Source organism: Typopeltis vanoorti, chromosome 5, assembly GCF_054136105.1.
Source record: "Typopeltis vanoorti isolate ZY-2024b chromosome 5, IOZ_Tvanoo_1.0, whole genome shotgun sequence".
In the NCBI taxonomy this organism is placed as follows: Eukaryota; Metazoa; Arthropoda; class Arachnida; order Uropygi; family Thelyphonidae; genus Typopeltis; species Typopeltis vanoorti.
In genome coordinates this window covers 17,429,746-17,456,978 of record NC_143553.1, presented here as the reverse complement: position 1 = coordinate 17,456,978, position 27,233 = coordinate 17,429,746, and the positions used below count along the sequence as shown (strand labels likewise).

Below are 27,233 nucleotides of genomic sequence, written 5' to 3'. Positions count from 1 at the left end.
ATGGGAGAGGGGGGGGTAGAACAAGAGGCCATTGCTGGAAACTATATAAGGAGAGTGTGAACAGAGGAGTGAGGAGTAGGTTCTTTGAATAGAGAGTGGTTAGTGAGTGGAATGCATTGCCTGAGTGTTTTGTTGGCGTAGACACACTAAATCAGGCAATGCATTCCACTCACCCAACCACGATTGGATGAGCATTGTGTTCAATAGCGGGTACTTCCTATGATGTGTCTCGGACTCCATGGAGGTCAAAAGTTAATTATTTTTAATAATAATAATAATAATGCAAGGCACATATCATTACAGACATGTATAATGATATGAATTATGAGCAGGGCCGCTACTCAGACCGGTTTCGACCTTCATGGAAGTCTCATCAGTGGGAATCAGAAGAGATACTAAGGTTGAAGTAATGCAGAGGTCATAAAGGATGAAACCAAGAATATAATTTCTTGGCATCTTTAACTTACAGTATAACCAAGTGATAAAATATTTCCATTGATGAGACCCAAATAAAGGTTGGAAACCATTCTTGGTAATGGTCCTTCCCATAATGCATAGCATTATACATGTCTGTAATGATATGCTCATTGTTTTATTGGGATACTAAGGCAATTAATGTGAAGTCATTAACCTCTATATACAAATAGGCCAGTTGTGAAGTTACTTCATGTACAAACATTTGTTTGCTTACACTTGGATAGACGATGAAGTCTATCCAAGTGTTCTTCAACTTAAAGTTGGTGTCAGGTTTTTGCTACATTAATTCAGAAGAAATTTTTCATAGAGTTGGAGGCAGAGTTGTGGAGTTGGAGTCTGAAGCAGTTCTTGGTTTACTGGAGTTGGAGTCTGAAGCAGTTCTTGGTTTACTGGAGTTGGAGTTGGTAAAAATGTACCGACTCTGACTTCAAATGAATTTAAATTGTAACATAAATAATATGTTAAAATTTCCTATTTCACAAATAATTTGATTAATCTATTTTTTTCAGGTTATTTTTTAATTTGAAATTTGCAAATTTCAAAATAAAATATATTTTATGATAATTTATATATTAGTGAAAGCTGCACCCCATGAAAAAATTCACAATGGCAAAATAAGAGTCAACAAAGTCTGCTTTTTTTGACACTTGTAAATTTGATTTTGTTGACAAACAAAATCAAATTTAAGGGCTTCCATGAGAGGGAGGATCTGTTTCTAAGAACAATATGTTAGTAAATTTTGGATTTTATTTTTGATTTAAGCTCTATCCTGCAGCTAAATACTAAGTTTCTTTAAAAATTTTGTAGGGATCAATTTTTTTCAATCTTCTACAATATAATTTTTATTTCATTTAATGTAACTAAATAAAATAAAATGTTTCATGTCCATTCACTTAATTTTTATATCGATATAATATTTTAATCTCAAAAAGGAAGGGAACTGGTAGAGAAAGATGTTCCTTATTTTCTCTTATAGTTTCTTTGTTTTATATCCTATATTCTTATTATTTTATTATTTATATATAGCCTTTTGATAAAATATATTACCTCAAGTAATCAATGTTTTAAGTTTTCTCTTTTGTTTAAAATTTAAAGTTTGAATATTTGTAATTTCTTTAATAAATACAATAAAAAGCCACAACAGCATATCTCTTGCCTTTAGATCCAAACTATAACAGGTTAGAGTTCTAAAAAAGTAGCCTGATGATTCACATTGGCAGTGATGAAATGCCTTGTATATTGAGTGCTTTCAATCAATATGGGAAATAAATAATAATAATAATAATTATTATTATTATTATTATTATTATTATTATTATTAAGAGAGATCTCCAGGGAGTAAGAGACTCATCAAGGGATGCCACATATTACACACACACACACACACACACACACACACACACACCAGCTATCATACTTATTCTTAAATTCATTCACACTGCTTGTCACAACATCCAATGGCAATCCATTCCAATCATGCACCACCCTCTGAGAGAAAAATTTAGAATTCACCCCCTTCTTAGCAGCCTTCATTCTCAGCTTCCAAGGATGCCCTCTTGTCCTTTCCCCACCCTCCATAAATTGAAAAATTCCATCGATTGAAATTCTGAATGACCTTTTCAGAAGTTTGTAAGTCTCAATCATATCACCCCTCTTTCTCCTGTTTGCTAATGTCTGCAGTCTACAAATTCTCAATCTGTCTTCATAATTAGTATTCCACAATCCTGATATCATTTTTAACACTCTCCTTTATACTCTCTCCAGTATATCAGAATCACAATGGAAACCAGGAGACTAGACCTGCGCACAATAGTTCAAGTGAGGTCTTATCAAGGCTAAATGACATCCTTATCTTTACATATGAACTTTTGTTTCAGCATTGCTATTATCTTTTGAATTGTATTTGCAAATTTTGCCACATGGCCTCTGAACTTGAACTTCCTATCTACTAACACTGCAAGATCCCTATCCTCATCAGTTTCTTCTAGCATAACTAGCATAGAAATAACTAGCATAACTAGCATCTTCTAGCATAAAAAAAAAAAAAAAAATCAAGCTGATGTTGAAAGTTTGCAGGAGGATTTAAATAAGCTGGTAAAATGGGCAAAAGAAAATGGATGTCAGTTCAATGTGGAAAAGTGTAAAGTCTTGCATTTTGGGATTAAAAGATTACCAGCTGTGTACTACATAGATGGAAAGGTACTCCAAGAGATTGATGAGGCTAGGGACTTAGGGGTATTGGTAGATAAGGAGATGAAGTTCAGAGGACACATTGCTAAGGTGTCCAAGATTGCACATAGGATTACTTGGTTGTTGAGGAACACACTGACATCCAGAGATAAAGAGGTTATTATTCCCCTTTATAAAGCATTGATACTTCCACATTTGGATTACTGTGCTCAGGTCTGGTCACCTGGATTCCTTGGAGATGAGGAGGCTGTGGAGAGGGTTCAGAGAAGAGTGACCAAGTTGGTGAGTGATATAAAAAATGCTCCCTACATTGATAGATTGAGAGCTTGTGGATTGCAGAGATTGGCTGATAGGCGAAGAAGAGGGGATATGATAGAAACATTCAAATTACTAAAAGGTTTTTATAGGATTGATGCAGGGGAAATGTTTCAGCTGTGTGATAGTGATGGAAGAACAAGAGGTCATCTCTGGAAATTAAAGAAGAGTGTGGTTAACAAAGGTGTCAGAACAAGGTTTTTTGCCTGGAGGGTGGTGAATGAGTGGAATTCATTGCCTGACTTTGTTGTGAGCTCTTCATCTGTAAATGAATTCAAGAAGAGATATGACAGATATTGTTTTGCTAGTTTGGGTCTCCCGCGATGAGTCTACTGACTCCATGGAGATACCCGTAATAATAATAATAATAATAATAATAACCCCCACCAGTATAATACGACATTGGATATCTAATCATGACAAAGTGAATGACTTTGCATTTACTAACATACCTTTTCCCATGCTCATAATTCCAGCCTATTCAAATCATTCTGCAAGTACTGCATATCAGCGCATTCCTGATTACCCTACCTATCTTTGCATCAGCAAATAGCCGAAGGTTGCTTGTCAAATCCTTCCAATATCATTACTGTACAGATCGAATAACAGTGGACCAAGCACTGATCCTTGTGGTACACCACTGGTTACCTTAAATCTTGTAGACTCAGATCCCCTGTATACCACTTTTTGATATCTGCCAGTCAGCCATCCTCTTATCCATGCTAATATTCTATAACCCAAACCCATTTTCTCCCATTTATGCAACAATCTTCCATGCTGTATTCTGTCAAAAGCCTTAGCAAATTCCAAAAGTATCATGGTGTATTCATTCCCATTGTCTAGTTCAATGGTAACATTGTTATAGAATGTGAGCAAGTTGCTAAAAATGACCTTCCCTTATTAAACCCATGTTGTTCACTGCAAAGTAGAGATTCACTGTCAATGCATTTCTGAATGTGGCCCTAACCAATTTTTCCAAAATCTTCACCACCACTCCTGAGATGCTCATTGGTCGATAGTTGGATACATCACTCTTTGCACCACCCTTTTGCAATAGAATCACCATACATTCCTTCCATTCCTGCAGAATCTTACCTGTTCTAAGACTCATGTTAAACATCCTGGTCAAAGGAATAGCCAGTTCAGTTGAACACTCTTTTAGCACACATGCTGATATTCCATCAATCCCTATTGCTGAATTCTTATTCAATTTGTGCAACAGCTCTAATACCTTGCCTTCACACACCTGCGTTTTTTCATCTAGTGAAGAGGTAACAGTGAGCTCAATGTTGCGTTTACGAGGTTGATGGCTTTTAACAAAATGGACACTCATTAATTGAACAACCTTTTCTGCATCTGTCATCCTCACACCATCTGGATTTGGAAGAGTTATTCTTTCATATTAATTCTTTTATTTGCAGCATATCGATAGAATTCTTGTGAGTTGTCTTTAGTACACAGGGCCAGTTTCTTTTCATACTCAGACTTTGCTTTCTGTACAACTGTTGTGACTATTCTAGCCTGCTGCTTATAATGTTCATAACGGATGTTATCCTTATGCAAATGGTATTCCTTCCATTCATCTTTTTTTAAGAACCTCTTGCTTAATAAGATTACACATCCATTTTTACTCCTACTCTATTTATTCTTCAAACTTTCTGGACACATTCTGATATCGCATCAATTAAGTATTAAATACTTCCCATGCGCTGTTGATATTCTTTCCATCCAGCAACCAATCCCATTCCACTGAACTCAGTATACTCCTCAGTTTGTCATAATTTCCTACTTTGTAGTTCAGCATGTAACCTTTTCTGAATGGGACATTCATAAACTTAGTCACTTCCCAAGTGAGTACCGCATGATCGCTGTCACCAACTGGAGGCAGAATAGTTACGTCTTTAACTGAAATGCCCTCTGACACTATAATCAAATCTAACACTTTTTGACCTCGAGTTCCTTCTGTCACATGCTGTTTGAGGAAGTTGTCCCATAACAGCTTAATAAATGCATTTTCATTCTTCTCATGAGATTCTACTATTACCCAATCAATATTTGGATAATTAGAGTCTCCCTTTATGATTACTCTTTTCACACTCATCTTTTCTATTTGGTGATGCATTTCTTCATCACTAGCAACTGATCCACCAGGTCTGTAACAACACCCCACTTTGTAATTGTTCTTGTTAGATTCCACCTCACACCAGATGGCTTCAAACTCACTGCCACATGAAATATTGTTAATAGCATTACTACAATCATAGATCTCAACTCTAACTGGATTTAAGTCATCCGATATCATTAGCAGCATACTCCCTCCTCTCCTATCCTCTCTATGCTTCCTAAAAATACTGTACCCATGACACTTGATACCAGTTAGTAGGTCCGATTCTGATAGCCCGGTCTCGCTAATACCTACAATCTGAGGTTAGTGTATTAGTATATTATATTTGATAAAGTATATCAGTTTTTTTGATATGAGATATTTGATATGAGATAAGCCAAGCTTTTATGTTATGGAACACCTTAAATCAGGATGTATCTTTTTTCTGCAAATGTTTTAATTAAAAAAAAAAAAGTTTAAATCACATCTTGAGTACTGCACACAGATTTGGTCACCTGTGTTTTTGAGGACTAGGAGGTGGGTGAGAAGATTCAGAAGTTGTGAGCAAGATGGTGACAGGTCTGTTGAATACTTACTCCCTGTGAAAATAGGTTGAAGGTTTGTGGGTTACAAAGTTTAGTTGATAGGCAGAAAAGAGAGGACATGATAGAAACTTTTCTGGATAGCTGCCATCAATTTTATAAAGGGGTTTTATAAAATTGATGCAAGTGAAATTTTTCAATATATGACAGATAGTCAGAGAACTAGGGGCCATCCATGGAAGTTGTGTAAGAGTGTGTGTGTGTGGCTATTAGGGGATGTGTGGACCAGAATTTTTGCATGAAGAGTTGTGAGTGGAATGAACTGCCAAAATTGATTTTAAGTTCCCTGATGGTGAATGAATTCAAGGAGAGTATGATTGGAATTGTGTGTATGATGGTTGATTTGGGTCTCCCTCGATGGGTCTCTGGACTCCACGGAGATACCTTAAAATAATAATAATAATAATAGCATTTTTGTTTTATTAAATGAGCATATATATTGCAAATTTTTCTTGTACTTTTGGCAATAATGATCTGTGAAATTTGATGTTGGGGTTGCAGATGGCTATGCATTAATATGGTATTAATGATAAGTAAAATGGTAAGATGGAGCTCCTTTGAGAAATGAAATGTGGGGGGGGGAAGTGGAGCTCCATCTTACCATTTTACCTATCATTAATATGAAATATATTCATCAATTAGCAGTCTCCATATGAAGTTGCATAGATCATTATTGCCAAAAGCACAAGAGAGATAGGAAATATATATGATCATTAATAAAATTTTAATTTTAATTTTAATTTTTAATTAAAACATAGGGTTGCATTAAAAAGACATGTCCTGGTGATTTAAGGGTGTTCCATAACATAAATGCTTGGCTTACCTCATTATATCAAAGATTACAAAAGGAGCAACATGAACTAGAAGTTCAGATACAATATAAAATATATTGTCTCTGTCTATAGTGGGTGGCCAAGGGATTTCTTATTTATTTTTTTTTTACATAATTTGGAAACTCTGCTTTAGAGACCAAACATGAACCTTTTAGAAAGCATATAAAGCCTCTAATGAGAGCTATCAGCTCAAAGTTGCTTATTATTAATATACTTTTTTATTGTATTTTATTTTTAAAGTAACTTTTATTCAATGTTTTAAAATTCAAATGATGTCTGATACATTGTATTTTGAATCAATAGATAAAATTTGATCATCTTAGTGGACAAGAAATTCATAATTTTATTCGAGGTATGGACAAAACACCTGGAGCATGGACATACTTGGATGGCAAAGTATGGAATTTATAAATGATTTTGAAGTATTTTAACACCCATGTATCATTATTTCATTGCAGTTCACAGATTTGCATAAAATAATATTTTAATATGGAATAGAGGATGTGATTGGTGATCCCATAATTTTAAATAATATAAAAATTATATGATTTTTTATATGTGAAGAGTTTTTTGGCTGAGTTAGGAAACACTCCCAGGAAAATTAGGCAATGGATGTGGAACCTTATTAAATAAGAGATCCATAAGAATGATGTGGAAGGAATATTGTGAGAATAAGAATGAGATCAGTTGTAAAATATATAAAGTGCAGCCAGAAAATTTACGAGTACAGTAGGCTCTCCATATCTGCGGTTTCAGTTTCCGCAGTTCGAAAAAAGCATGCGAAATGGTCGAGTGCCGTGCTGATTGAAATATGCATACACGTAGGCTGAAAACTTGTCAAAATATGCTTGTTTTGCTAGGTGTGTGGACTTAAACATTTTTTGTTCATGTTTAATTTTACTCGAATATTCAAAGAAAGCAGTCAGTTGTCTGCCATTGCAATTAAAAATTGCGTTTAAATTCAAGCAAATAAATCGTGAAAAAATTTAAAAATGGCTTCAAAACCGAAGAGAAGATGTGAAGTGCTCAGTTTTACTGAAAAATCAAAGATTATCAATACGATTGAAGTAGAAAAAAAGTCGATTACAGCCATTGCCAAGATCTATAATAAAAACGAATTTTCGATACATGAAGTGTTGAAGAACAAAGAAAAAATTCGTGCCTGTCTTTCCATTGCAAAATGTCTTCCCAAATCTGCAAAAGTTAAGGGTACAGTGTGTGATGAGGTGTTACTCAAGATAAAGAAAGCTTTGAATTTGTGAGTGGAAGACATGACAAGAAAAAGGATTCCTATTGATGGTAACACTTTACGACTAAAAGCATTGATCCTATATGAAGACATGGGCTGCAAGATGAAACAGAAGAGGAGGAAAAGTCATTTACATCAAGCAAGGGCTGGTTGCATAGATTCAAAACTAGGTTTAAACTAAAATACATAAAAATTACAGGAGAATCTGCATCGACTGATGAGAAAGCTGCTGCATTGTTCCCAGCAGAATTTAAAAAAAATTATTTTTTTAAATTAAAAAAAATTATTTTTTTAAATTCTGATGATAAGAAAGGTTATCATCCTAAGCAAGTTTTTAATTGTGATGAAACCGGCCTTGTTTGGAAGAAAATGCCCCAACAGACCTACATCCCTAAAACTGTGAAGCAAGCTCGAGGCTTTAAAGCATTTAAGGAAAGATTGATGCTGGTACTTTGTGTCAACGCAGCTGGTCATATAATTAAACCTGGCCTTGTTTACCAAGCACAGAATCCACGTGCCCTTAAAAACAAAAACAAAAGTTGTCTGCCTGTTTTTTGGCAATCAAATCCGAAAGTGTGGGTCACGGGTCGTGTTATTTATGGAATGGTTCCATCGATGTTTTATTCTGGAGGTGAAAAAATACTTGGAGAGGGAAGGATTACCATTTAAACTTTTATTGATAATAGACAACTCTCCAGGGCACCCTGAGTCACTAGTCACCGAAGATAAAAATGTTCAAGTGGTTTTCTTGCCATATAATACGACCTCATTGCTTCAGCCAATCGATCAAGGTGTCATTAGATGCTTCAAAGCCTCATATGCTCGGCATGTTTTCGATATGATTCATGCAATGGTTGAAGATTCTGCTGATGTTGGAGTCATGGAATGCTGGAAATCATTCACAATTTCAGATGCAATTGTATTCATCAAGGGAGCAATGGACAAATTGAAACCAGAAACGGTAACTGCATGCTGGAAGAATTTTTGGAGTGATGCCGTTCATAATTCCCAAGATGCCCCTGATATTAACTCACAGATAATAACGATAATTAACACAGCATGGAAAATAGGTGGAGAGGGATTTGACGATATAACAGAAGAAGTGAATGATTACATAGATGGATATCGTAATCTGCTCCCTAATGAGCCGTTGAAAGATCTTGCCAAATCTTCTACAGAAGAAGAAGAAGATGACGATGAGGATGAAAGTACCACCAGTGTGGACACTCAAAAAAAAATTTGTCACGATATTTCGAACGGCTCAAACATTAAAGGAACAGATAATGGATTATGATTCAATGATGGAGCACAGCATAAAAATTACTCGCACAATAACAGAAGCTTTGGAACCTTTGCAGAACCTGTTTACTGAATTGAAGAGACAAAAATGGCAGCTTCCAATAACAATGTTTTTTAAAAAAGTCAACAAATCTTTTACTATCGATGATCCTCAGCCGTTTACATCATTTGCTCAGTAGGCAAGCAAGCATCTGACAGCCAAAGACTCGGAAGATGATTAAATATGTAGCTGAACACAACGAGGTGTTCTGATCTCAGTTGATTCCTTCTAATAAGAATAAAAATGTTAAGAAGATTTTATTAAGTTACATTTTCATTAGCATATTTTCTCATTTCGTTCTACATAATTATTATGTGGATTGAATTTTATTTGTCTAAAGACGAAGTTTTATTGAATGAGGCAATTTTTTTTAGTTTGCCACTTCACCCATACTACTCAGGGGTGCTTTCTACCTCATTTTGGCACATATTGCATTGTGTTCCTCATAGATTCTAATGACGTAAAAATTGTTTCATGATAATTTTAAATAAATATGTAATATTATTATCGAGGAGCAATGGAATGTGTGCCCAAATGTGGTAGATAGCATCCCTGGATAGTACAGGTGAAGTGGTAGTCTATCAATTGCCTCATTTAATAAAAAAAAACTCTTTTTATTATTATTTATTTAGCCATACAATTTAGTGTATACATTATATATTAACTACATAACATATTCACTAAAGAACATTACAGTTCTAGCACGTAACACTAAATCAATTTACTAATAATTTCCTGCTTCAATTTTGCTATATATGTGCAAAAATCTGAGTCTCACTAGTGGTGCACTGCTATCTGCGGTTTCAGGTATCCGCAGAAGACGATGGAACCAAATCCCGTGGATAAGGGGGCTTACTGTATTTTAGTATAAAGAAAAAAAGCAGCTGTATTTATTTATTTTTTTACAACTATTGTATAGAAAACCAAGTTGGAGTATGAAAATAAATTGGCTGTGCAAACTAAAGGCAACCCAAAAGAATTTTATTGTTATGCTGCAAGTAAAAGAAAAAATGAATGTGAAAGAATAACTTTGTTGAATGCAGATGGTACCTTTGTATAATATGTGGTTGTTCAAATAATGAGTGATTCAATCAATTCACTATGGGCTATCAACTTGGTGTATCCACTATGTAGCATACACCAAGTTGATAGACCATAGTGCATTGAGCACTCATTATTTGAACAACCACATCTTATACAAAGGTACCATCTGCATTCAGTAAAGTTATGATACTTTTGTATAAGATGTAGTTGTTCAAATAATGAGTGATTTAATCAATTCTCTATGGTCTATCAACTTGGTGTATCCACTATGTAGCATACACCAAGTTGATAGACCATAGTGAATTGAGCACTTATTATTTGAACAACCACATCTTATACAAAGGTACCATCTGCATTCAGTAAAGTTATTCTTCCACATTCATTCTTTCTTTTACTTGCAGCATAACAATAAAATTCTTTTGGATTGCCTTTAGTTTGTACAGCCAATTTATTTGCGCATGAGAAGGAGGTTCTAGAGCTGAAGAAGAGTATTTAACAGCAGCAGACGATGGATGAACGATGAGATTAAGTATGAAATTTGGAAGAAGGCACTGTGGAGGAAACACAAGATGAATGTTGGTAATGATCAGTTGTATAAAGCGTACAAAGAGCAGGTCAGTAATGTGATTCAGTTCGTAAAAAAAGCAGACGTGCATAAGAATGAGATCAGTTATATATAAAGTGCAGCCAGAAAATTTATAAGTATTTTAGTATAAAGTAAATAGCAATGCTGTATTTATTTATTTATTTATACGAGTATTGTATGGAAAACCAATTTGGAGTATGAGAAGAAATTAGCCAATCAAGCTAAGTAAAATCCTGGTGAATTCTTTCAATATATGGCAAGAAAACAGAAAAACGTCTATGGCAGGATTATGCTAATTGAATGACCCTGGCAGATTGGTAGCCAATGCAGAGGATATAGTTGAAATATTCAATAATCAGTTTATTATTGTATTTCATCCTCATAAAGGCAGCATCAGGAATAACTGGTGTGCAGGGTATGGTGGAGGGACTTATAGTAAATGTGCAAGAGGTATATGAGAAATTAAGTAAACTCAATAGGACTTGACAATATATCACCATATCTTGAAGAATGCTCTATGAAATTAATAGCACCTTTGGCACACCCGTTTAACATAAGTCTTGCAACAGAACGAGTCCCAATGGAATCAAAGGTAGGAAAAATTGTTCCACTTCACAAAGTGGTAGGAAAGAATAAAACTGAAACTACAAATTATAAGCTAATCCATGTCTGGGGTTGTTATTAAGTATTAGAGAAGATGGTGAAGACTAGAATTCAGAAATGGGTTGATAATAGCAGTATCGTTTATGATGAGTTTGTTAGGGGGCGGGGGTCATGTTTCAGCAATCTGTTTACATATTACGACAAATTTATCAATTTTTTCCTTCGAACACTGCCATATGAGAAGCTAGTAGCCAAACTGAAACAGATGGGATTAGATAATAGACTAGTGATTGATATAGGTGATCTTGTTCACAGAGATGCTGAAACATTTGCCATCACTAATGACCTTACACAACTTGTTCAGATGCCAACCAGAATGCCAGATAACCCAAACTACTCTCCCAAATGCCCTAGATTTCTTCCTCACCCTTCCAAATACACACAGTGAAAGTAGTGTACCCCCTAGGTATTCTGACTACAATCTAGTGCTCATCTCCTCTCCCATTCAACAACGCTTACACAGCCACTCCCAATATTTCCAAATTACGAGAGTAGTTTGGCATTATATCAGTGCCAAGTGGGACTGCTTCCGCAGCTTCTATGTCACATTCCCATGGTTGAACAATTGCTTTTGGCTATCCAACCCAAACATATGCACCGAACGTATCACCAAAGTAATTCTCACTGGCATGAAAAGCACATTCCCCACGCTTGTCTGAACTGCAATTCCCTAACTAAATCCTGGTTCTCCAAAATATGTGCCCAGACTGTGCAAATGAAAAGCTTGAAATTGATGCAAAAAAGCAATCAATGCTTTCAAAACAGAGTTTGAAAGAGTAAAAACGCAGGAAACTAGCATCCTGTCCAAACAGTAGTCGAGTCTTTTGGTCTCTTACCAAACAGTTGGCTATAACTTCTGCTCAACACTATTCCCACCCCATCATACCCAGATGGCCTTATTGCATCATCACCCACAGAATAAGTCAATCTTCTGGCATCACACTTTGCTTCCAATGCATGCTTAACAGACATTTGTAAATTTCTTCCAACCATACCAGATGCCCAAGATGCAATGTCCGCTATATCCTTTTACCAGGAAGAGGTCAGAAAAATGTTGTTCAAATTAGACACAAAAAAAGTCTCCTGGCCCTGATGACATTTCTTCAATTGTCCTGAAAGTTTGTGCACCAGAACTGACTACTATCCCATTTCTCCTCTATATATTCTCTTACTCCACTGGTATCTATCCCACAACCTGGAAACTGTCCTGTATTCAACCCATTCCCAAAAAGGGTTACAAGTCATTGCCATCCAACTATCGCCCTATCTCACTTTCCTCAGTCCTGTCTAAAGCAGACGATGGATGAACGATGAGATTAAGTATGAAATTTGGAAGAAGGAACTGTGGGGGAAACACAAGATGAATGTTGGTAATGATCAGTTGTATAAAGAATACAAAGAGCAGGTCAGGAATGTGATTCAGTTCGTAAAAAAAAAGCAAAAGTGCATAAGAATGAGATCAGTTATATATAAAATGCAGCTAGAAAATTTATAAGTATTTTAGTATAAAGTAAATAGCAATGCTGTATTTATTTATTTTTTTTACAAGTATTGTATGGTAAACCAAGTTGGAGTATGAGAAGAAATTAGCCAATCAAGCCAAGTAAAATCCTGGTGAATTCTTTCAATATATGGCAAGAAGACAGAAAAATGCCTATGGGAGGGTTATGCTAATTGAATGACCGTGGCAGATTGGTAGCCAATGCAGAGGATATAGTTGAAATATTCAATAATCAGTTTATTATTGTATTTCATCCTCATAAAGGCAGCATCAGGAATAACTGGTGTGCAGGGTATGGTGGAGGGACTTATAGTAAATGTGCAAGAGGTATATGAGAAATTAAGTAAACTCAATAGGACTTGACAATATATCACCATATCTTGAAGAATGCTCTATGAAATTAATAGCACCTTTGGCACACCTGTTTAACATAAGTCTTGCAACAGAATGAGTCCCAAAGGAATCAAAGGTAGGAAAAATTGTTCCACTTCACAAAGGGGTGGGGGAGAATAAAACTAAAACTACAAATTATAAGCTAATCCATGTCTGGGGTTGTTGTTAAGGTACTAGAGAAGATGGTGAAGACTAGAATTCAGAAATGGGTTGATAATAGCAGTATCGTTTATGATGGTCAGCATGTGGTTTGTTGGGGGGGGGGGTGTTGCAGCAATCTGCTTATATATTACGACAAATTGTCACAAATTTATTAATTTTTTCCCTCGAATACTGCCATATGACAAGCTAGTAGCCAAACTGAAACAGATGGGATTAGATAATAGACTAGTGATTGATATAGGTGATTGACTGTCAGACAGGTTGTGTATGAAAGTACGTTGAAAGTTTATTTTTCACTTGGTTAGAATATAATAAATTTAGTTTAATCCTTTATCCAAGTGTGAGCAAACAAAGTTTGCACCTGAAAGTATCTTCAGGACTGGGGTAAGGTGGTGCAACACCAGGGAAACTCCTTGCAAAGGTGGAGCAAGTTACTATCACTCCTATCTCAGTATCTCCTATAATGCAAAACACATCTCCTTGCGGATATGTCTAATGTTATGCATTAAGGGCAGAGCCACTACCCAGACTAGTTTTGACCTTTATTGAGGTCTCTTCAGTGGGAGCTTACCCCCAGTCCTGAAGATACTTTCAGGCGCAAACTTTGTTTGCTCACACTTGGATAAAGGATTAAACTAAATTTATTATAATTTATTTTATTATATGAAAGTATGATATTATAAAAGAGGAAGGTTACTAGTGGAGTGTTATGTTACAGAGATCTGTTTTTGGACCATTATTTTTTAATTTGTATGTTAATGACATTAGGACTGGCTTAACTGGAGATGTGTAGCTAGTTGCTGATGATGCCAAGTTGGGAAGAGCTATGAGAAGTAGGATAGATGTTGTGGCATTGCAGGAAGATCTGAATAGATTATGAGTGGTCTATTCGGATATATTCTATATCTCTCCATCTGTATGAGGTGTCTGTCAGTCCACATATGGACTACTGTGCCCACATTTAGTTGCTGGTTTTCAGGAAGATGAGGATGTGTTAGAGAACGAAGGGTTCAGAGAAGGTTTATTAAGTCAGGTCTATGGAATGGCAGAGATTGAGGAAATGCAACTTACAGAGCCTTGTAATACAAGAATATGACTGACACGTATAAATTGGTGAAAGGTTGTTATCAGATTAATGTGGAGAAGATTTTTCAAAGAGTAGAACTAGAGACTTTCTCAGGAAGCTGTATAAGCAAGGTGTGAGCAGGGGAGTGAGAAGAGGTTCTCTGCATGGAAAGAAATTGGTGAGTGGAAGGTTATATATCCAGGAAGTATCCAGGTTGTATACATTCCTTTGTCTCCACTTTACACATTCTCTGACCTGTAGTAGCAACATCCCACCAAATATCTCATTCTATTAATCTCCACTTCACTCTATACTGCTCCAAAACCTCTTCTTCCTAACATGGATTTTAAGCCAGGTGGCCTGTTCCACACCATTTCTTTCTTGGTCTTCCGATTCTTCTTTTTCCACTTATTTTATATCTGCATAATATTTTTGGTAGTCTGCTGTTGTCCAATCGATTTAAATATTCTATCCATTTTTGTTTATGCTGTCTTATGTAGTAATTAATTGGTTTGATATTCAGGGATTGCAAAATTTCTTCATTTGTTTTATGGTCCCACTTGGTATATCCAGTTGTTTTTCTGAAGAATTTCATTTCTGCTGTTTGAATTCATTTTTCATCTTTCCTTTTTATGACCCATGTTTGACCTCCGTATAGTAGAGTTGGTTTTGGCAAGACATTATATAGTCTGATTCTAGTGTGTTTTTGTACTAGGGTTGGTTTAAATATATTATTTTATTATGCCATTTACTTTGACAAAGTTTGTTATTTTAGTGCCTGTCTTTTTCTTCTTCGTATGAAATCACATCCCAAGTATTTGAAAGTATTTACTTGTTCTAATATTTTATTATCTATTCACTATTTTACTTCTTATTGGGTTTCTCCTTTGAATGCCATTATTTTTTGTTTTTCTTTAGATATTGTTTTGAGATATCGTTTAATGATTTTAACGATCCATTCACAACCACAATAGTCTCACCTTCTCCATTCTTTCCCTTTAAAATCACCACTACTTTTTTCCCTCTAGTATCTCAACCTTGTGCAGATATAATTCCCCTGCTATTAGCAAAGCAACCCCTTCCCCCTTTAGTATCGTCAAGTAACACGTTTCTCCATTTTTATTAAATCATCTTCTGATATAGCTAATACTGTTTGATCATCTGCAAATAGTAGTGTATCTATCTTCATTTGTGGGGTTATTTGTATACCAAATGGGTTATATTGTTTCCAGATTGTTATAATTTTATTTATATATATATATATATCGCAAAGCAGAGGTGAGAGGGTACATCTTTGTCGTACTCCTCTTGATATATCTTTCCATTCTGAGACGTGTTCTAATTTAACTGGTATTTTATTTCCTATATATATATTTCTTGAATGGATTGTAAAAGTTGGTTTGGTATATTTAAATTGGTTAATATTTTAAACAATTTTTGTTTTCCTGTCCAACTTGCATTCCTGCTTTCACATTCTCATCTCCATTCACAACCACATTAGTCTCACTTTCTCCACTCTTTCCTTTCAAAACCACTACCACTTTTTCCCCTTGTATCTTAACCTTGTGCAGATATAATTCCCCTGCTATTAGCAAAGCAAACCCCCTCCCCCTTTTCTATCATCAAGTAAAACACGTTTCTCCATTTTTATTCCCATCAAGATGTCATTATAATCCAACCATCTTTCACTTATTTCAATTGTTTTCAGATACATAGGCTCAATCAATGCAACAGTTTCATCTCCCTTATTCCTGTTACTCCTGGTATTCTTATATAAGCATAACAGTTAATTTCTGGGTCTATAACCAGTCCTTGTCATGCTGTCTTGATCTGTTGCTTTTCCTTACTTGCTTCTTTCTGCTCACTTTCTGTTTTATATACCCTCAGGCTCACCCCACCCATGTATTCCAATCTCTTCCATTCGTATACTGACAATCCACACATATGCATTCATTACTACTTTTAAAATCTGCTCTCCTTACACCGTGCATGTCTGTATGACTCCCTTGGTCCACCTTGTTTTCCTGTCCAACTTGCATTCCTGTTCTCACATTCACAACCACATTAGTCTCACCTTCTCCACTCTTTCCCTTCATCCGCATCATCTCTAACTTCTACTGTTACTTTGTTTGCTTCACTCATTACACTTCCTTCCAGCAGCTACCTTTCCAAATGACTCCCTCCAAAGCCATTTAGATATATTCCATTGCTCTTATACAGTTCCAATTGATCCTCACACTCCTTCTACACATTCGCAAACTGCATTCCTCTTTCTTCGCATGTTTCTGCTAACATTCTATTTAAGATCTTTGCTCTCTGCTGCATCTCATCATTCTCATACCTGGGTAACACACTAGCTACCCTTCCTACCATGCTGTTGTCTTTCACTCTCCTCATTAATCTCTTGATGTTCAATCTTGTATTCTTCCTGTTCATTTTTCCTCCTGGAAAACAGACCTTGCACACCCTCTCATCAATCACACCTTTTTTGATAGAATCTTCATATAATGCTATTCTTAAGTCATTTGCTACATTTTGCTTTCCACTGTCTTTCATTTTATTTTTTAGCACTATTCCATTCATATCCACTATACGCCTGATTTAATTCTGTGCATGCCTCATCTCATTCTTCATGTTAATCATTTCATTTTTCAATTCTTCCATTCCAACAATCATTCCTGTTATTGTTTCATCAGTCAGACTTTCTTTCATTTCCACAGTCATGCAAACTTCACTTCGTCAGTCAGGCATGCTTCTGTAATTATACCTGGTTTTCCTTTTTTAATAATTTCTCTATTCATAATCACATTCTCCACACTCATATTCTGATGCTTACTCTTCTGACTATCATTATATACATATACTTGAGAACAATAAATCACCTGGAACAGACAAAATTCCTGCAGAGTTACTGAAAGCGGGAAGAAAGGAACTAGAAAACAAAATATATGAATTGATTTTAGCCATAATAAAGAAGGAGAAAATGCCAAACAATGGAGACAGCGTGATCTGTCCAGTACATAAGAATGATAAAACAGTTTGGAATTACAAAGGTATTTATTTGTTAGGTACAGCATACAAATTATTTACCTCTATTTTGAAGAACAGATTAAACCCAGTTTGGGAGGAGAGAATTAGTATTTACCAAGGAGGTTTTAGGAAAGGAAAAGCCACAATTGATCAGATACGTATAGTTAAACATTAATTAGAGAAGTTTTGGGAATTTGATGTGAATGTTCATCAGTTGTTTTGTTGATTACTAACAAGCATATGACTGTATTAACAGAGGAAAAGTATGAAATTGTGATGCAATTTGGAATACCAGATAGTAAGACAAGGTTAACAGTAGAAAATTTGGAAGCACAGGGTTAAAATACAAAATAATTTAATAAATCTCTTTCCAATAACTCAAGGATTAAAACAAGGTAATGGCCTATCTCCAATACTTTTTAACTTAGCTTTGGAATATGCTATCCAATCAATGACTAAAGACACTCTAATAAACAAATCAGTGCAGGTTATAGCATATGCAAATGACATAAACGTCATGTGAAGAACCAAATGGAAAGCAGAAGAAACATATTTGAAACTAGAAAATCAGCACAAGAGATAGGACTAAAAATTAATCAACAAATAAACCAAAAGAGTGATTTATACCAGGCAGAATCTATTAATTGATAAAAGTGTGAAAATTGGGACCCTTGGAATTGAAAAAGTGGAACAGTTAAAATATTTATAATTATAATGTATAAAGTGCAGAATCGAATATTCAGACCTCCATGGAGTCAAGAGACTCATTGTGGGAGGTCCTTCCTAGGAAACACAAAGTCTATCATACCACTGCATGTATTCATTGACAGTTCTTGCTCTCACCACTCTATCAGGCAATGCATTCCACAGTTCAACCACCCTCCACACAAAGAAACCACTCCTCACCCTCTTGCTCACAGCTTCCTTTCATAACTTCCAGGGATGGCCCCTTGTCATCATCACTCCTTTCCGCTGTTCCACCAAGTGAAAGAACTACCCAGTGTCAACCCTGTACCTGCCTCTCAACAGTTTAAAAGTCTCAATCATATCACCTCTCCTTCTTCTATCCACCAGACTCTGCACTCCACATTTCCTCAGCCAATCCTCATAACTAACCTTGTACATCTTGAAACCATCTTTGTTATCCACCTCTGTACCCTTTCCACAGTTACTTTATCCCCTTCAAATCCCAGGGACCAAATTTGAGAATAGTAGTCTAGGTGTGGTCTGATCAGGGTCTTATACAATGGAATGATAACACATTTATCTCTGCAGGACAGCATCCTTCTCAGTATTGCAGCAATCCTCTGGGTTACCTTCACCACCTTTGCTATATGCTTCCTGAATTTCAGTTTTCTATCAATCATCACCCATAGATCTCTCGTCTTCCCTACTTCCTTCAGTACAGTTCCTTTAATCGAGTATGCAGCCTACCATCAATGGATCTCAAACTTCTAGACTTTACATTTTGCTGTATAAAACCGATGCCTCCATTCATTTGCCCATATGTCTAGTTTATTCAAATCCTCTTGCAGGGCTGCCATATCTGCACTATTACTAATAACCCTTCCCAACTTCACATCATCTGCAAACAACTGAATATCCTCTTGTAATCCATTCACAGTGTCATTGATATAAAGGTTAAACAATACAGGTCCCAGTACTAAGCCCTGTGGAACCCCACTTGTAACCTTCTGCCTTCTTGATATTGCCTCACCATACAGAACTCTCTGATACCTATCAGACAGCCAATCCTGAATCCAGTTGACTAACCCGACATCTAAACCCATGTGCTGCAACTTAAGTATCAGATTATCATGTGGCACCCTGTCAAATGCCTTTGCAAAATCCAAAAAAAAATGAATATGCCTTTTCCTCATCAGCCGCTCTTGTCACGTTATTATATTTTCATCTGCCGAACACTGTATGTGGTCCCTCACTAATTTCGCCAAGACCTTAACAACTATTGATGAAACACAAACTGGCCTATAATTAGACACTCCCAGTCTACTATGCCCTTATGCAATGGCAACTATCTTACCTTCCTTCCATTCCCTGGGTACCTTTCCTGTAGCCAGACTTTCATTGAAAAGCAAGTCAATGAAGTTGTCAGTTCTTTAGCACATTCTCTCAAAACCCATTGTGAAATACCATCCAGTCCTGCTGCTTTACTGACATCCAGAGCACTCCATATTTGGAACACACTCTCCCCTCTAGTATTAAAATCTATTTCTCCAGGATGAAATGAAATGTTCATTGAACAACTCCACTATGTCCTCTGTATCGGTCACTCTATTCCCATTTTTATCCCACAATGTCATTCTTTAACAATCATTTCTCCTCCTACTGGCCACATAGCTAAAAAATTCCCTAGGAGTTTCTCTGGATCTTAATGCCAATCTCTTCTCCTATTCTTGTTTTGATATCCTCACCATACTATTCACTCTCCTGGCCTGAGTCTTGTATTCTTCATGCATCTGCTCTCCACCCCTTCTCCTTATATCTCTTCCATAATCTGTTTTTCACCTGCAGTTCCAGTTTGATATTGTTTGTCATCCACTTGACACCAAATTGTGTTCTCTTCACTTGTGGAATACAGCTTACTTTTGCTGCTAACAAATATTCCTTCACAATTTCCCAAGCACTAATGATATCTTGCCCTTCCAATTCCTCCCTCCATGGAACTGTTCCAAGTTGATATCTAAGACTATTATAATCACCCGCCTTATAATTCTACATACGTTCCCTTTTCTTTGATACTCCTGCATGTCTATTCATCTTCCAAGTCAAAACCATGTGGTCACTCTCTCAAACTGGGGGTAGAGATGTCATCTCAGTTGTTATCAACTCTTCTGATGCTATGATCAAATCCAAAACTCTTGAACCTCTTGTTCCCTGTTGCTGCCTACGACATTTGTCCTTCAAGAATTCCAGAAATTCCATCCCCTTATTACTGCATGCATTTTTGTCATCCTAGCTTATACTGCTGTAGTTAAAATCTCCCATAACAATCATTCTTCTTGCACTTGCCAAGCTCAACTGCCTAAACATCTCTTGCTCTCCACCCTCTGTGCTGCTTGGCTTGTAGCAACACTAGGGTTCATATACGTTCCATATTTTACAGGATTGTCCCTTATTACGAGTTTGTGTCCTGGCGTCCCGATAAAACTCTTCGGGATGCAGAATTGTGCCATAATTTGTGGATTTGTGTTTAACATTCCCATTCTTAAACATAAAACATGTAATTGCCAAGAAATTGATATTAGTTATTGATCATAAAATTGTCTTATCAATTGACAATGCTGACATGTTGCGACAATAGTGCAACTAACGGACGTTGTAATAACTAAGCATGGCTTGTTTGATATGACACAGATCTGTTATGAAACGTAATTAGTTTTATTATTTTATATGCCTTTAAAATGCCGAAGAGATGGCTAAGGAATGAATACCCTTTTATTATACCATGTAATTGTGATGGCAAACTCGACGAGAAAGTGAAATGTACACAATGTTGCAATATTCAGCATACAACACAATGGTTGGTTAGACATCACTCAGCACATCGCTACGAAGAGACACAAATTAGCAGAAAATGCAAATGTAAGTAGTAAAGTGTCAGATTATTTTTCTAAAAAAACAATGGGTGAAATGGAAAGAAATCTTGTAGCTGATGAAGCTATATTTGCATATCATCTATGCATGCACAACCAGAGTTTCTGTTCGATGAACTGCACGTCAAAAATAATCCGGGAACTATATGACAAAAAGTTCACTTGCAGTCAAAAGAAGACTCAAGCTATAATTGTGAGTGTATTAGCACCTTATGCAATGGCTGTTTTCAGAAACAAACTTGAGAAAGCTAATTATGCGTAATTATGTGTCAATGTTCTAACTACGTTGCTTTGAAAATAGTTCCAGTTCTGGTTCGATACTTCATACCAGATGAGGCCATCAAAACTATGGTTCTAGAGTTTTTAGATTTACCATGTGAAACTGCAGATCAACTTACAGAATATGTATGACAACTAGTGACAAAGTGGAATATTGAAAAGAAAGTTGTTGCCTTGTCAGCAGATAATACTAATAGAAATTTCGGTGGAAGTTTTAGAAGAGGAAAGAACAATGTTTTTCATAAATCAAATCGTACATTGATAGGAGTTGGTTGTTCATCCCATATCATAAATAATGCTATACAATGTGCAGCTGATACATTGCCCATGGACGTTCAAGCTGTCATTGAAAAATTATATCAGCATTTTTATATCTATACTGTTAGAGTTTAGATATAAAGTACTCAAAGATTTTTGTGACTTTTTAAATACTGAGTACAAGACAGTGTTAGGGCACTCAAAAACGCGATGGTTGTCTCTGTACTCTGCTCTCAAAAGGATGAATGAGATGTACGAAGTTCTCAAATCATATGTTCTTTCACTTGATAAGCCACCATTGCTTCTAAAAAATTTCTTTAGTAATCCAGTTTCAGAGCTAATAGCCACATTTCTAGAATGCCGATCTGAAATGTTTCATGCAACAATTTGTGCAATTGAAGGTGAGAAAGTCACTCTTGCTGAAGCAAAATCCATTATTGAAAGCCTCTTATAGAAATTTCAGCAGAGACGAGATAATGATTTTGCAACAAGGAAAGAACAGTTCTTACTGAAGGCATTAATTGAAGATGGACTCATCACTGAGAAGAATTATGGTAATTATAAAAATGAATTTTATAACACCTGTATAGAATACATCCAAGAATGGTCTTCTGACACTCTTGCTTTTGAAAGTTTGTCTTGGATTTTATTGAAGAATCCAGAAGCCAGTCTCAGTTGGAAAAGTGTGCAGAAAAGTGTAACAACTATTGAAGAGGTCTGCCCAAACACAAAAATCAATGAAACTGAACTGTTTGATGAGGTGATGATCTTGAAAAAGTCAATTACAGAGAAGAAAGAAGAAATTAAAGCAAAATCTACAGGAGAAATTTTGTATGAATTATTCAACAGTGTTGGAGTAAATGAATTAATAAATTTGAAGAAGATTGTTGAGTTCTTTTGCTGCATTCCTGGCACAAATGGTAGTATTGAAAGACTGTTTTCCCAGATGAACTCCTTATGGACAAACGAAAAGAATAGGTTATCTGTAGAAACTGTGAAAGCTATGCTCATTGTTAAAGTGTTTTTCAATAAGGACTGTGTGGAATTTCATAACTTGGTAAAACATAATCATTCTTTACTTGAGAAAATACAGTCATCTGAGAAGTATATCCCAGGCAAAGATCAATGATTTAGTGTTGTTTAAAGTTCAGTTTTAAGATTGCTATAATTAATTAAATTCTTTTCCCTTTGCTGATGTTTGTAAGTAAGAAAAGCAAAAAACTTTGTTGGTTTATTCAAAACAAAAGTGTCCTGTATTTTTTTTTTCAAAAATATATGAACTCTAAGCAACACCCCACTAAGTATCCTGTCTTGCTTACCTCTACCTCACACCACATGCTTTCAAAACTATTAGTGTCACTGCCTTCCAAAGCCTCAACTCTTAGAGGACATGAGTCATCACTTATCATAAGCAGTACACCACCACCCGTTTTCCCTTCCTATCCTGCTGAAAAATGCTGTACCCTGGTACTTCTATTCCTGTTATTATATCATTCTCCATCAACCATGTCTCACAGATCCCAATAATCTTTGGCCAGGCTGATGCTATCGGCACCCATTCATCTCCTTTATTCCAGATACTCCTGGCATTAGTATAATGCATAAAAATGTCACTGCTTCTATAATTATCATCATCCCCTCCAAACCCCACTGTACTCAGTGTTACCTGATGTTGTCCCCATTCCCACCAGAGGCCACCGCTGCTACCATCCACCCTTGAAATTCTAGTTTCCCTGCATTGACACACTGACTTGTTCAGAAAACAGCAATCTCTCCAGATGTCTACGTCCTTTCTCATTCAAATGCAAGTGGTCTCACTGATACAATTCCTTTCTGTCTTCAAATGCCCTCCAAGCATCCACATATTCCAATCCTCTCTTCTGACACACTCTACATTCTGGCTATTATGCTATTCATTATTACTGTTCTTCTGCTCAGCTCACCACTATCATACCTGGGCAACACACACACATAGTCTTTCCTCTCTGCATTTTCTTTTGTACAACCTCAAGCAAGAATCTCAGATCTCTTGCCACCCGATTTACATTGCCTCTCAAGTCATTTATGTCCACCATCACAATCATCTCATCCATCCTTTCACCTTGCTTAATTGCCATAGCTACACTTTTTATTGTTCCTCCAGGAATACACTCCTCTGGCATCCTGTCTTGCACACCATGGATCATCGAGTCTCCATACATCACAGCTCTTACCACTCTGTTCCTTGATTGCTCACCTTCATCCCTCACTCTCACTCCTCTGACTCTTTCATTCTGTGTCTCTGTTCCCCTACTTACCTGCTGTCCTCTCTCTCATTCTCATAACTCTTTCTCATTCCCTCTCTTCTACTGTTTCTATTCTCTCCTCTTCTATCATTCCCATACGTCCCTCTCTTCTGCTGCTCCTATTCTCTCCTCTTTTATCATTCCCATACCTCTTCTCATTCCCTCTCCTCTACTGTTTCTATTCTCTCCTATCATTCCCATATCTTTCTCTCACTCCTACTCTGATTTGCCTTGCATTCATCTCTTCCGTTCGCCTAATCTCATCTTTCATACTTCTCATCTCATTCCCGAGACATTCCTCGATCTCTTACAGCTCATCTATCTCTCTGCAAGTTAGCCACTCTTACTCACCATTCATTCTCCCAATCATGACCATCTCTGAAAACTTCACAATCGTTCAAACACTCCCCACTTTTATTTTTTCATTTATATTTCACTCGTTATTCTCACCTATCACACTACTCCTGTCTCGAAAATCTCCTGCTCCTGACACAAAGAGGTCAGATATCGTAACATCTAACTCACTGAATTCCTCTCATTGCCTACATATTACGCATATATGCACACCCCTTCTCTCACCCACTACATATCCATCTGCTTGGACACATACATGCCACAAGTCCTGCATGCCACAAAATCCTTTATTATGTTACGCAAAATAGAGTTCTTGAATGGGGAAGGACTTAGTGACATGCCATTTGTAATTGGAGCCACGGCTGCTGCCATCATTCAAATTGTGCCGAGGAACTACTACAACTAAACGCTAAATACTATGTTATATGCTCTACTGTAAGCTAATTTACTTACTTGATATTATAAGTATAAACTATATTTAACTATACTAAATAATGAAAACTAATCTTCTCTTCCACCGCAGATGCGTTCAACTCTGACCTCGCCTTCTTGGTAACCCAAAAATAACACAATATAAAAAACTAAATTTCAAAAGCAGTGCCACTAAAGAATACTTGTATTACTGAGAAAAATTTCTTCTTATAGCTGTAGAGCTATAAGAAGAAAATGTCTGAAGGATAATGAAGCTGTAGAAGAGGCTGCATATAAGAGTTAAAAAGATGGTATTGGGATTATGGAATGTACATCATGAGGATGCAGAGTGTGTGCACTGGTGAACAGGAGAAAAGGGTGATATGATAGGAGTCGATAAACTTCTTAGAAGGCTTATGTAATATTGGATGATGACATTTTTCATTGTATGGAAGAAGGGGTGAGGACGTGAGAGTATCTGTGGAAGTTTGGTTCATGTGTGTGGTTAAGAAGAGGGTGAGAGCTAGATTTTTCTCTTGCAAAACAATGAGTGAGTGGGACAGTTTTCCTATTGAAGTAGTGAGTGCAGCTAGTGTGAATGAGTTTAAGAGAAGGTATGGCCACTGGAATGTGTGATGTTTGACATCCCTCCATGTGTCCTTGACTCTCTGGAGGTCTGATGATGGTGATAATAAACCTGCAACATAAACTGTATGCACCATCTAACCTTAACACAGAATATTTGTTTATCTGTGAGTGGTCATTGTATTTACTGTTCTGGTAAAATTGAGGATTTTTTCCTGTTTTATTGTGTTTTTTTCCTTAGAAAAGTAGTGTTTTATAGTATATTAGTGTAGATATTCTTGTTTTTAAAGTATTTAGTGTTTTTATAACATATTTTATTCTGATAGTGCAATATTAAATACACCTGAAAAATGGCATCAAAAACACATAAGAAACAGAACGCTAACAAGAACGTCAGTCGAGAACAAGTAGGCTTACTATACTAAAGACAGTATTCAAGAGAATATTGAAGATAATTTCATCTCTGAAATCGCAACGTTAAAGCATATTATTAGACAGATATTGCTGGAATTACAGGTTGAGCATCGTTTAAAGGAACACAAGGCGAATAAGAAAGTTGAAAAAACAGCAAAATGAAAAATAACAAAGCACGGAGTCAGGTAAGTTAGAGTGCATAAATCAGATCAGATAAGTCAAGTTGATTGCAAAAAAAAAAAATGTTATTTGTTATAGCGACTCTATCATAAATATACTATTGATGAGCTTGTTATAACTAAGTTTTTCTCAGAGCAAAAATTAAAAATATAGCTCATGCAGTTGAAAAAGAGAAAAGCAAATCAAAGGAGATTGTATTTCTAGTAAGTACAAATGACTTAACTGGCAGTAAGTTCAGTATGAGAGAGAGGACACGAAAGAATTGTTGGAAGAAGCAAAAGTAAGAAAGCGAATCCTTTCTTTTAGTGTTACATGGTGATCAGCATTCATTTTAGAAATTATGGACTTTAAACCATGTTATAAATAACTATTTTGATTTCCTGTTTTTTCGACCTTTATATTAAGATCATCATCTGGAGTATACATAAATATACAAGGACCAGCTGAATTACATTTCATATAGTATCCTAAAGAGACAATGATTTGATCAACGGTTATTCTACTGGCATGATCTCTAGTGATAATATAAAAAATAAGAAAATATTTTTTCTATATATATATATATATATATAGAAAAAAATAAAAAATCAAATAAAATTAATTAATTAATTAGGAACTACATCAAAGCTATATTCTGATTAAGATAACATCAGAGAAACATTCTTTCATATAGATAGTTTTCTTACAGTAACAATGATGCCCTAATTTAACATGACAATTGTTATATTAGATATTCTGGATTATCTACAGTCCTGTTTATAGTTAACTCTTAGGGAGAAAGGTTATGTGGGTAGAATATGTGTGCCTTCCATATGCTTGAGATTTTTAGACCATCATTATTGTTAAGATTAGGGTGGTTAATAAGAATATCACAGGTTTCCTTAAATTTATGTTCGTACCATGTTTTGGCGTGATGTAAACAACTGGTGCTTTTCCAGTCAATTGTATGTAAAGTGTTCAATGGCCAGTTTCACCATAGTTATTTATTTAATGTGTTGTTTATGTTCCTTTTGTCTGATAGGAATTGTGCGTCCTGTTTCCCCTATATATACGATAGATTACAGGTGCAATAAATACAGTATACTCCAGGGTGGGTCAGCGAAGGGAATGGGTCTTTAGATGAGTTGAGTAATTTTGCAGGAGGTTTGAAGGTGACTTTAAGGTTGTATTTCTGTAGTATTCTGTTTATTTTATCCGATGTCCCTTTAATGTATGGAATGGTTTTATTGTAATCTAGTTTATCTTTGTTTTTTAGTGAGGTCTTGTAGAGAATTTTGTTGATAGTGTTTTGGCTGTAAC

At 35.9% G+C, this 27,233-nt stretch overlaps 1 protein-coding gene across 2 annotated transcripts in view; it reads left to right on the top strand.

Annotated features, from left to right (window-relative positions):
• LOC150106251 (mitochondrial 10-formyltetrahydrofolate dehydrogenase) overlaps positions 1–27,233 on the top strand; it is a 654,974-nt gene that overhangs the window by 164,068 nt on the left and 463,673 nt on the right. For both annotated transcript variants that reach the window (XM_090392273.1, XM_090392274.1), the window contains exon 6: positions 6,825–6,917. In XM_090392273.1, coding sequence (XP_090248399.1) covers positions 6,825–6,917 — 93 coding nt within the window. The remainder of the gene's footprint in view (positions 1–6,824; positions 6,918–27,233) is intronic.